The sequence below is a fragment of the Rhododendron vialii genome, chromosome 3a, assembly GCF_030253575.1.
Source record: "Rhododendron vialii isolate Sample 1 chromosome 3a, ASM3025357v1".
NCBI lineage: Eukaryota > Viridiplantae > Streptophyta > Magnoliopsida > Ericales > Ericaceae > Rhododendron > Rhododendron vialii.
The window spans coordinates 34,632,162-34,644,419 of NC_080559.1; the positions used below are offsets into that span (position 1 = coordinate 34,632,162).

General features: G+C 38.2%; 2 protein-coding genes across 2 annotated transcripts; one reads left to right on the top strand and one right to left on the bottom strand.

Moving 5' to 3' along the window:
* Positions 1-944: 944 nt before the first annotated feature.
* On the bottom strand, positions 945-2,528 carry LOC131321365 (putative UPF0481 protein At3g02645). The gene has a single exon (XM_058352350.1). It carries the CDS (start codon positions 2,526-2,528, stop codon positions 945-947), a length of 1,584 nt encoding a protein of 527 aa, XP_058208333.1.
* Positions 2,529-11,061: 8,533 nt separating this feature from the next.
* LOC131320304 (uncharacterized) lies at positions 11,062-12,224 on the top strand. Its single transcript, XM_058350969.1, has one exon. The coding sequence runs from the start codon at positions 11,162-11,164 to the stop codon at positions 11,714-11,716; it is 555 nt and encodes a 184-aa protein (XP_058206952.1). The 5' UTR covers positions 11,062-11,161; the 3' UTR covers positions 11,717-12,224.
* Positions 12,225-12,258: the final 34 nt, after the last annotated feature.

The window sequence follows — 12,258 nt, forward strand, 5'->3', positions numbered from 1 at the left end:
TCAGTAAGGTCATCAGCATATGCAGAGAGGGAAAAACAACTGCAGAATCCTAATCAAGTGCTATATATATACTCCAGTATAAGAAGATTTGGAAGAATTTATGTCCTCCCAAAGTGGAAATGCATGTTGTCATGGCATGCAGCTAATCCAAGACAGGATGGCAACAAGGTCGGTCTCTGTTCTTATTCAAAGAGGCATTCTAATCCAAACCAATCCAAGTTATGGGGGAAGACCTTATATATGGGTATGTCCTGCTTCAATCTCGATCAATGTTGGTGAATATATAGGTGGTTCTCAAACAGATTTAATTAAGAAACTTGAAAGATCATGTTGGGAGGTATGCTTTTGTGCAATAATCCGGACAACATGGAAGCTAAGGCACGAGAAGTTTTTAACGACAAAATCGATCTTAAAGGAAGAAGAGGTTGTATGGATTTAGTAAAAATGAGAGTACTGGTGTGTAATGGATTAAGGGGAAATATGATCTGAAGGAGTACTCCATTGAAGACTTCAAGAGGTGTTGTTTATCAGGGATTAGGAGGATTAATTATATTGTAGAGGCAATTTTTAATTTTGATTGTTTGATCTGAGGATGCCATTTGATCAGTGGCTTACTGGATGGTTTTTTTTTTTTCATGTTTCTCTTTCCAGGGTTATTTATTTTAGCATATGATCCCCATAGCCATAAAAGCCAAAAAAAAAAAAAAAAAGGGGTTTTATGGTTGAGTGTGATGTTCTTCAACCCTTCTTGATGTACCTCTCCAAGTCTTAATGAAATTTTCATTTGTCGATAAAAAAAATCTCTGACATCCCAATCTAATCGTCCACCAGTTGAACGTTTTAGACAAGTAGTAAAAAAACATATGCAACACTATAATAAAATACAACTCATAAGATTAATTCAATAAGATCCAAGGACAATCATTTGTAGGTTAAAAGAAATCTCACTCCGAATTGAGAGTGTTGAAAAGTTTAGGGCAACTATAAATAGAACAAAACAACTGAACACCCATCAGCAACATCAGCAACACAACTGCAAGAATTGTGAGAATCTGCCAAGAACCATACACAAAGTTCTTCATCCGCCTGTAAACCCTAACCGCACTCGTGTTGTTGAAGTACTTGTTGACATCTTCAATCGTCTTGTCAATAAACGGCACATTGGTGAGCCTAACACATTTACTCATGCCATTGAAAAGTATTGCAACATCGGCATCACTCTTAAGACTATTGACGATGATTTTCTTTTCCCTCAACAGTTTAGCATCTTCAGCAGTGTCTATAATCCCATTCATTAGCTCTATGTATCGTGTGAAAGCAAGTGATTCGAACTCGATTGAGGCCTCATATGCCACTAAATTCCTCATTATAACTTCAGAATTAACATTAAGTCTGATGACTGGGAGGTAGAATTTCTTGATTCTCTGATCGAATTTAATGGTCGCGATTCCACCGGTTGTAGGACAGAATTGCACCCCGGCATAAGAAAGGTGGGATACCGAGGGAATCATGATTTCTTCTACTTTGGGAGTTTTTGTTTCCTCATGGGAGACCTCGTTTCCGGGCTCGATATCTTCTTTACTTTTTGATACCGAGGAAGTAAATTTTCCAGACACACCAACTATGTTCTTAACCAGTATTGTGATTCGACTAATAAACCCTACGTTTAGTTTCGAACACATGCTCCAAAGATTCTCGAAAACATTAGTACTAAACTTACTTGAATCCAAACTCGGGTTTTTCTCAAAGCTTGCAGCTTCACTTTCCCAGTGTATGTTGCATGGTTCGGCAGGTCCATCCAATCTGGGCACGATGATCAAATGGTACAGAAGATCCAATAAATGAGCATGCTCGGACACTTCAGACAAAATGAGATCCTCCCGGGTTTTGACCGGAGAAAGCACTTTACAAAAATCCATCAGTATGGAAGGAAACAAATCATCGGCCACTTCAAGATGCGATGGGCATTGCATGGACAAGATCTTGCTTAGAACCAAGATCGGAATCTGATTTTCCAGCATCAGTACGTCACCGAGGACTGCCTCGTGGGCCAATTTCCTCCCAGTGGAGTCGACCAAATGGGCTGTGGTAATTGAACGGGACGAATTATAACGACAAAGAAACTCGAGCAAGAAAAGCCCATCGATGGCCATAATCCAAGCTATGGTTTCCCCCTCGACATCCAAGTACTTGTGGTAGCATGCACGAACTCTATGTTCAAGCCCGCTAAGCACACTAACAAGCTGTTTGAATTCAAGACTTCCAAACTTTTGTTGAAGCCTGCTTGCAGCGGCAAGCTTGTACCTCTCCATGTCATAGAGTTCAGGTCGAAAATGGTGGTACGGGCCTAGGCCAATGACTTGTGGCGTATAGGCCTTGGGCTTTGAAACCCTTAGCGTTGCTGGTACTCGAAAGATGGAAACCGGGAGGTCGATTGCGACCTTCACCTCTTTTTCCAAAATCTTGCTGATTTGGGCGATCCATCGTTGCTCACTGGAGCTTGATTCAAAAATAGAAGTTAAGTCCATGTTTGGTTTGAGGCTATACCAAATAGTGTTGTGAATGTAAGGAAGATGAAAGCATATGTAGTTTATATAGTGCGAAGGGAGAGGAGGGAATGAAGCCTTGGGGCGGTCCATGAATAACTTTTACTAAAACGTGCATTTGAAAGCCTGATTGAAATTTGCTTCTTTTTTTTTTTTGCTCGGCAAAAGAAAATTTTTTATTAAGCTCGCCTGATTTGAAATTTGTCCCAGTGGAGTCTTGACTCTTGATCATTTGAGTAGATAGCTTCACATGTGAAGCACATTTTGTGACTAATGATGCTGACAATGTTGACATCTTCAGTTAGGGAATTGATATTCGCGCTCTATTTTTTATTGATGGCGCTCCATTTTGTTCATGAAGTTACAAGTAACTTCAAATTAAAGTTGGAGCATCATCAGTAAAAGTTAAGCACAAAAATAAGTTTCCCTTAGTTAATGCTCAAAATTGCTCTGGGTACACAACTTTGTGTATACCACCTTGTGTGGGACCAATTTTGAGGTCCCACACAAATATTTCGAGCCTTTCAATTTGTTTTGAATATTTTTTGAAGGGTTACTGTAAAAAATCAGTTTAATTGAATACTGATAAGTGCTTGATCCATGTTTTTTTTTTTTTTGGTCCGTACGATTAGAAACCCGAAAAAGAACATATGGATCAAGCATTTACTGATATCCGGTCGAACTGATTTTTGGTCAGTACAATCAGGGACGGATCCACATGGGGGCACGTGCCCCCACTCGAACGCGTGTTCCCACTCAAAATTAAAATATTTTTTAAAATATTTATGTATAAATTAGCATAATTATGAAAGTGTGCTAATATATAAAAACACACTTGTATATATCCCCAAAAATGCACATATAATTAGTTTTATACATGAATTTCATCATATGATGCATTTATACTTGTTTTTTTACGAGTTGTTTGTCTATTTGGAGTTACTCTTTCTTGATTCTCTTGATTTTTAACCTTCTGGGAGAAGTACTTTAAAATAAAGACATTAACAAAACTAGCTTGATCATTTTAAAATTTGTTGATGTTTATTGAAAACGTACTTTAAATATTTTGTCTGAGATTTTGTGCTCATTTTTACCTAATTTAACTTAAAATACGCATTATAATTTTTTGTAATTAGTAATGCATACTTTAATTTTATACGATCTCACTATGGTTGATTAAAAAATGAACATTTGCCATTATAATTAACAGGTACTCCCATTAGGGTATATTCCCGGATTCGTCCTGCGTACAATTAGGAAAGGTATGTTTGTGCACATGATTATGATGCATATATATATATATATATACTGATCAATAGGACAGGTATGTTTGTGTACAATTTATCCATTGATACATGATTCACAGCGGTCCATTAAAGCAGCTGACAGCCCATTCTTGTTGTGTTTGTGATGTGTCTCACCGTCCACAAAAAGCTGATCGAAAACATTGACAAAAATTCATTCTACTGTTATCAATGGTGGTATGATCTATGCCCGTAGGGTCACTTGTGATTTATACTTTTAATGCGATTTTACATGTGACGCACGTTCTATATGAAAAATATTACTCCTAATTAGTTTCACATTCTTTCTCTCGTGCATGTGCATGTGGGTGTCTAATTACTTCCTCCGTTCCAAGTTGTAATTAAGAATCCTTCCCATATGAGGTAGTTTAAGTGTTCCCATCTTTTCTCATCTCAAATGTTTGGTGTAGGAATTAAACCATTCAAAAAATAAATAAAGATAATATAGCTGAAAAGGAATTCTGTCGCGACCACCACTCTTTCTTCTTTCAATTTCTATGCCCAAAGCGACAGTATCAAATCAATCCAGTATTAACCTACATATCAAAAATGTAGAAATATCACTAGAAGCTCAGGACGGACGGATTAGCACGGCAACCGCCCTACCATACCAACATTTCAAATTTTTGATAGAATTTTAGTAGGTCTTCTAACTGTTATTCTCAAGGGGAACTTAATTTCTCTACAACATAGTATTATTACCATTTGTAATGGCAAAACTAATGTCGAATGGAGACCACCCAGAAAGAGATCGCGAGTGTTTGGACTTTAGATCAGTGAAGTGTAAGCCATAATTTTATGGGAATTTTAAAGCACTAATTGAAGGCCCATAAATATTTTACCTGGAATAACCACTTGAACTCTTTTTCTTTTTTGAGTGGCTTTTTTTTTATCTTTTTCTTGAATCGTATAACCACTTGATCTTAGTCACATAATCTTTCAAAATGCATCTTGCTCTCAATTTTAGTATTACACTCGTACTTTCAAACTTTAATCCTACAAATTTTACTAGGCTAAAATACATTTTTAAAACATCTTCGTCCTCGTATTCCCACACACAAATTACGTGACTTTGAGTACTTCGAGTCTTATACTACTCTAGAATCCTATAAAACCTGTCGTGTTGGAAAAGCAATGCAACAACTCATCAAGTACTTTCGGTACAAGCATTCCCCCCTCCTTTTTTGTCGTGATGATAATGCAAACCATATATATCCCTTGTGGCCCGTTTGAATACGGGAAAAGAAATGGAATATTAGTTAATAAGAGAGGATAAGATAGTAAGAGATATTAGTTAATAAGAAACTCTTTTTACCCCCAAAAAATAATCTATATGATAACTTCTGCCAGAGCCAGGATAGGTTGCTTAATCTCTTTTTACATTGGAACATAATTTTTTGAATTTCTTTACACTATATAAAGAGCTCGTGAAGTACTTTAATTTGGTGTAACGAAACTTTAAAAATGATGCTTGAAAGTACTTTTTTTTTTCAATTCAAAAACTGCATGACTTTTTATAAGGGCAAACAATTGAGGACAGTGAAAGTAGTAGTATATAACAGGTGAATTTGAGTCAGACCTTTGAATTAATAGTAATTCAATTTGGATTGAACTTTTCCACTCAATTTCTGCGCATACACTATTAGAGCGGTAGCAAAAAGTATCATTGGTAACCAAAATACCCCTTGTTGAACTAATTTTCCACCATTTGTCCTAAAAATCAATGAATTGATATTATGGAGGGTTTGAATTAAATTTCTCAACGAACTAAACGTTACTGTATTATTTTGGGAACAACGACAGGAAGTCGATCGAAGAAAACAAAAATGTGAGAGTTTGTTGAAAACGGCTGCTCTCTCTCTCTCTCTCCAGAGAAATGTGTACATATTATGTGTACGTGTAGAGTTACAGAACAACAGAAAATGTGAGGGCGACAGCCTGACAAGGAAGAAGATAGAAAAATATGAGAGTTTGGGTCTTTTAATTGTTGGGCCCGGAGTGCTCCATGTATTTGGTTACACAATGTCATTCTTTGTAAATATTTTAAAAATAAATTTGCGAGTGCGATGTCGAATACTATAAAAGACTTAATTGAAACTCTTCCTACCACCAATTGGTTTTAAGAGAGATGGTGGAAAAGCGGCCCGACAAGTGGTATCAAAACCAAAAAGTCATAGATTCGAGTCGCGGGAGCGTCATCGTGAGGGAGGGATTGTTGGACCCTGAGTGCCTCCATGGATTTGGTTACACAATGCCACTCTCTGCGATCGCTCTAAAAACAGACTTGTGGGTGGAATGTCGAATGCCATAAAAGACTTAATTAAAACCCTTTCTACCACCAATTGATTTTAGGAGAGATAGTGGAAAAGCGGTCCGACATTAAGTCTAACCCATATTAAACCTATTTTCAACCCATTATAGGATATGGGCAGATTGGATTGGATTATAAGTGGTCGAATTTGAGCAAGTTAAGAAATATGGGTTGGAATTGTCACCTCTAACTTCTGGCGTAAGTGTTCAATGACTATCAAAAGAATACATAACTTTTATGGTAAACATACAAGACATTACAATGCATTCTAGACACAAGGAATCCAACCATTTTCTCCCACGTACAGTGCAAAATCTATAAGAATTATTCAGTGCCCCTGAGACATTTGGCCATGCCCAAAACTATTTTTTACCACACAAATATATAATGGGTAAAGAGTTTAATTAGAACATTAGAACATAACGTGACGGTACCATGGGGAGACTGAATAAATAATTACCCAAAATGTCGCGCAACTATGGAAGTTGAATGAGGCCAGGGTCGCAAATCTTGCGGGGAAATGTAGGTAACCACACATGTGCACCGTCTTTATGACTCCACATGCCCCACTAATGACTGACCATACCTTCTCTCTCTAGCTCGTTTAATACTAACTAATTAATTCCATCAACACAAGTAAGTAACGTTAAAGTATAGAAAGAGAATCATCATAAATACTAAATGCATGCACACATGATCCATTCCTACGTGGAATCTAAAGAAATCGTGTCACCTTCCCTAGCTATGACAAATACAATCAACGGGGCAATCATTCACCTTCCGCTATCTCCAAAATTAGGACTTTGTTCCAATAGGAACTTTTACGTCTTTTTTAGAATTTGTTTTTGTTTGAATTTTTTTTTGCGTTATTTAGTTTTACGAGATGAATTGAAAAAGTAAAACAATGAGGTGTAAAACTATTAAATGCGAAATTTTTTTGAATAAAGACAAAACCAGAAAAGTTTTAAAAAAAATGTGGAAAAAATGTTACTCAATAGAATGGGGTCTAGTACTACTCCACTACTAGTAGTACTACTATAAACTACTCTTGAAAGTGATGGAAAAATATTAACGAGTTCACCCATTTACCCTTGCTTTGTGAAATTAAAGATCATTGGACAAACAACGATGATCTTTTGAAGGGTAAGAAGAGAAAATAAAAAATATAATAAGTGTGGTGATTTATTCCCTAAACATTAAGGTTCTTTTTGTTTTAATATAAAATGTTTTACATGTAAAATATTTTATTTTAAAAATAAACTTTAATTATTTATTTTTCGATATTTGGTTGGCAAATGAAAAATGTTTTCAAAAATCGATAAAATTGTGTAGAAAGAGAAGGCTTAACGATAGAATTCGAGAGGGGGGGGAGGGAAATTAAATGTCGGTCAGGACTGACGATCGAGAAAACTGAGTAGTGAAAATTGTAGTAGAATGCAGCGAGTTCATTTCAAAAAATAACTCAACGAAAATTTAAGAGTAAGTCATTTTCATCCAATTAATGAAATATGTTTGTACATGTAAAATATTTTCCTCTTTTTTATACAACCAAACACCGAAAAATAGGTAAAACATTTTACGCCCAAACAAACAGAGCCTAAGTTTACACCTACCCCACGGTTTTACCGCTCCTCTTACCGCACTCAATCTCACTGTCAAAATATGTTTTGGACGGTCCAGATTTTAAAATAATTCTTCCGAGAAGAGTTACCCGAAAGAGTTTTTTTTTGAATTCAAACCATTGATTGCCGAAACGAACGATAAAATTAAGCGTGCAGTAAAACAGAGCGGTGAAAACATGCGGTAAGTGCAGTCGTGCTGTTCCTAGATATAGTCAAATTGAAATCTCTAACGACCTGTTTGGATAAAGGATTTGTTTTGGGTGGATATAAAATATGGGTAGATTTGAAGGTGGGTATGTAATGAGGAGTGATATGTTAAGAAGGGTGGCCCCATCTTTTAAAAATAGTGAATTTGTAATGAGGTGTTTGAATGATTTTTTGAGAAGTGGGATTTGGAAGGTGGATATGATGGGATAAGGTGTCAAATGACTTAATTGCCTCCACTTTGTTATTTTAATGGAGAGAAATTAGATTAATTTCATTATAATTAGAGTAAATACATATTTATCATTAAATCTTTAAAATGTTTAAACCTTTTTTTATTGGAATTTTTTTCTCATATGACTCTCATTTCATACCATTAACTTCTTCTTTTTTTAATTTGTGAGAAGACTCTACAATACTATAAGAAAATTCAATTTTAATAGAGAAAAAAAAGATTAAAAACGAGAGAAGAAAAAGAAAACTACTGTACGTATCAAGGGGTGGCATCCCACCCATTGGATCAAGAAAAAAAGAGGGGTGGCATCCCACCTATTGGATCAAAGCCCTCTGATCAAAAAAAGAAAGATGAGAATTGTATGGGATTAAATCCCAATATGCATTTCAAGATCAAAACCACCACGACAATCACCACATATTTCTCCCCCATCTCTCTCTCAAAAGCATGAAGCCCTAATCTATGAATTAGAACCAACCAAACTGAAAAACGAGCAGCTCTGACGACGAGGGAGGCTCCAGGGATGAGCGGTAGTCTTCTCTCTCTATGACCGAATTTCTTAAATTTTTTTTTTCCTCTCTTCTGGTTCAATGGGGGATTTGGAAGAGCAAAACAGTCTGTTAAAGCATCCAACTCCAAACTAATTGGCTAAGAGTGGAGAGGCTGCCCAAGCTCATATACTAGTTTTTGGAGGAGATATTTAACCGATGTGGGACAAATTCCAATACTCCCCCGCACGTGCGACCCCTGACTCGCACGTGGAGAGGTCAACAAAGGATTCGGAACACACGAATCACAATGAAATAAAGTGTAACTATGACACAAACAAAGGGGAAAAGCCTCCGAAACTCTAGCTTTGATACCATGTTAAAGTATCCAACTCCAAACCAATTGGCTAAGAGTGAAGAGGCTGCCCAAACTCATATACTAGTTTTTGGAAAAAATATTTAACCGATGTGGGACAAATCCCAATACAGTCTGAAAACTCCCGAATTAGCCAACGCTGGGGTCTGACCTCCGCCCCTTCACAAATCCACCTCCAGAAGGAGATGAATCCACTACAGTGTTTATCTCCATCTTCCTAAAACTCAACCAAACACCGAATTTGAGGGGTACCAAGACTACAAAATCCTGCCGGCTTACATATCCCCCTTCATCACCGCCATCCAAACACCTCGTAAAAGGAACCATAAAGTCCGACTGGAGGGAGTAAAACAAAGCTGGAATAAATTTTTCAGTTGCTCATAAAGTTATATCAGACGGCTCTTTTTTGTCGTTTTGGTACCTCCACCACACGGTATCCCAACCATAATCGCCCAGTCTTAACCAAACCCAACCGAAAAAATAAACCCACTTCTAGTTATTGTATTAAAACTTGTTTTTTGTTCCTTTCGTACAAGTAATTTTTCAACCAGAAAGCCGACCCAAATTCCCGATTGGAATCCCGACGCCCCTCCGATCACATTCCGGCCACCGGAAGGCCGATCCGAGCCGTCCAAAAATTCTATAAAAAAAAACCGAGTGGGCCGTTGCAGGAATAAACAGCATCCAACGTGTGTAGATGGCCGATCCAAACAATCTATTTTTGTGTTTGGATCGGCCAAAAATAGAGTGTTTGGATCGGCCAAAAATGAAGTGCTTGGATCGGCTACCTACATACGTCGGATGCCGTTTATTCTCGAATAAGCCCACTTGGTTTTTTTTTTTAGAATTTTTGGACGGTTCGGATCAGCCGTCTGGTGGCCGGAGTGTGCCCGGCAGGACGTCAGGATTCTGATCGAAATTACTCCCATCGGAAACTATAGCTTCACTGTTTTTCAACATACATAAACATTTACACACACATTCACAATAGAGGTGGGCCCCATACACCCCTATTGTGTGCAGTGTATGTGAAAGCCACCTCTATTGTGTGTAGTGTATAAGTGTTTGTGGATTTGTGTGTAATACTAAACTTATTGCTTTTTTGATAACAACACTTTTCGCTAATTCATTAGGTAATTTGACTATTAATATCATGTTCCAAAAGTGACACTTGCCTCGTTTAGATGACATTTTGAAATCAACTCAAAAAATATTCATTAACTCTACTTTCAATCATTAATCTCATTAAAGTTTTTATTTTTTAAATATTTATTTTTCGCTTTACAAGACAAGTCATTCTCTCACAGTACAATACCTGTAATTTCAAAAAATAAATACTTATTTTATTTAGTAAAACACTTTTAGAATTTTTGCATTTTTCTCACTGTGTAACTTGGTTCATATTGACTCGGGTTTTTGAAGTTTGTGTTGTGACAATTAAGGTAATGGGTGGCATAGCATAATTTTCTCTAGGGAAAAAAATTAGTACAAAATTATGAAACGTTGAAAATTGTACTTAAAATTATCCTATACATATACTTAATTACTCCTACCAAAAAACAATATGCATACCTAATTACACCAACCCTCTATTATTCGTTTAAATTGCCTAATGATACCAACTCAATCAAATCATAACCGTGGGGGTTTATAATTGAGCCCTGCTATCACCTAATTTCAACGATAGCTCCAAATACAGAAAGGAAATACTAAAATATACTACTCCAATAAAATAAGGTGATTAAATTTTTTACATTGTCGGTATAAATTTTTGTTTCCTCCAAATCAATTATATTGCCTCACGTTATCAAAACAGTGGTTCCAATTATTTAAACATGGTAACATGACGCAATATAATTAATTTAGATAAAATAAAACTTTACACCGCCAGCGTAAAGAAGGCGTAAAGAATTTTAAATCTCTAAAATAAAATACTAATCGTCTCGATCGATAGTTCCTGTAATTACAGGGCTTGAGACGTCCAAAGGTTTTGCCAAATTGGGCACCCAAACGCTCCCTTTTCGGGACAAGAATTCTCTCTCTCTCTCTCTCCCTCTCTCTCTCTCTCTCTCTCAATGTCGGCTCCCACTCGGAGATCAAGCGGCCCAGTCCTCCGCTCTCTCTCTCCCTCCGCCAAACTCCCCTCCCCGCCCACCCCTGACCGCCGCAGACCCACCTCCCCTCTGCCTCCGCGCGTCAATCTCCACATCCCGCCCCCGTCGACCCCTTCCCTGCGCTTCCCTCTCGACCGTCCGATCTCCCCGATCCGTTCCCTCTCCGTTTCCGCCCGTCTTAACAACATCGTAAACAACCAGGTGGTGAAGAAGAAGCCTCTGGAGAATCAGAAGCGGACGTGCATGTGCTCGCCCACGACGCACCCGGGGTCCTTCCGCTGCAGCTTTCACAAGAACTTGAACGATCAGAAACTGAAGTTCCCGTCGAACCGGCTTAACATCTGGAGAACGGCCATGACGAACTCGCTGGTTCGGATCGGGACGGTGGAAGGGGATCTGGTTAGGAGGGCCCTGGCGGCTCTGATCCGGCCTTCGTCTCACCAGCAGCGGCGGCGCGCCGCGTTTAACCCAACGCCAAGCCGGCTTTCTATTATGTCCAATGCGAACGACGTGTGAATCGTGATGAGCCTGTGGGTTTTCCGGTAATAACGTCTCGGTTTTGCGGTGATATTTGTTGGGATGCGTTGACTATCTCATAAAAAAACCCGCGGGTGTTGATGCAGCCTTGTGTCCTTTTATCACGCTCGATCGCCAATGGGTCAACTTAACTTGGCCCTTTTGGGCTTCTGCCTTGGACCTGGCAAGCCTGACAGGATGCTGGACTTGGCCCACCTGACCCCAGCCCGTCATACTTGACTTACCGGCCTGATAGCAAGGAGGAGGTACTTCCGGCCGCCACATACGCAGCGGCGGTGGCGGTATAAGATCCCGGTGAATTCTTGCAAAGTCTGGCGGATGGAGATGAAGGTAATGTTCATCATCTTTTATGTAGTCTGGACCATATTTCGGGTCGTACGTGAACAAATTTTGCCTTTTGCGGGTATGTACATATACGGGACCATATAGAATCGTGGCTCTTGTAGCCAATTGATTGATCTTCTCTACTGCAAAGATTATCATTCAAGATTTCAGGTGCCAATCTTGTTCAAGAAACTGCT

Excerpts from the sequence above, each read along its gene's own strand:
- LOC131321365 (XM_058352350.1), bottom strand. The coding sequence starts at position 2,528 with ATGGACTTAACTTCTATTTTTGAATCAAGCTCCAGTGAGCAACGATGG.
- LOC131320304 (XM_058350969.1), top strand. The coding sequence starts at position 11,162 with ATGTCGGCTCCCACTCGGAGATCAAGCGGCCCAGTCCTCCGCTCTCTC.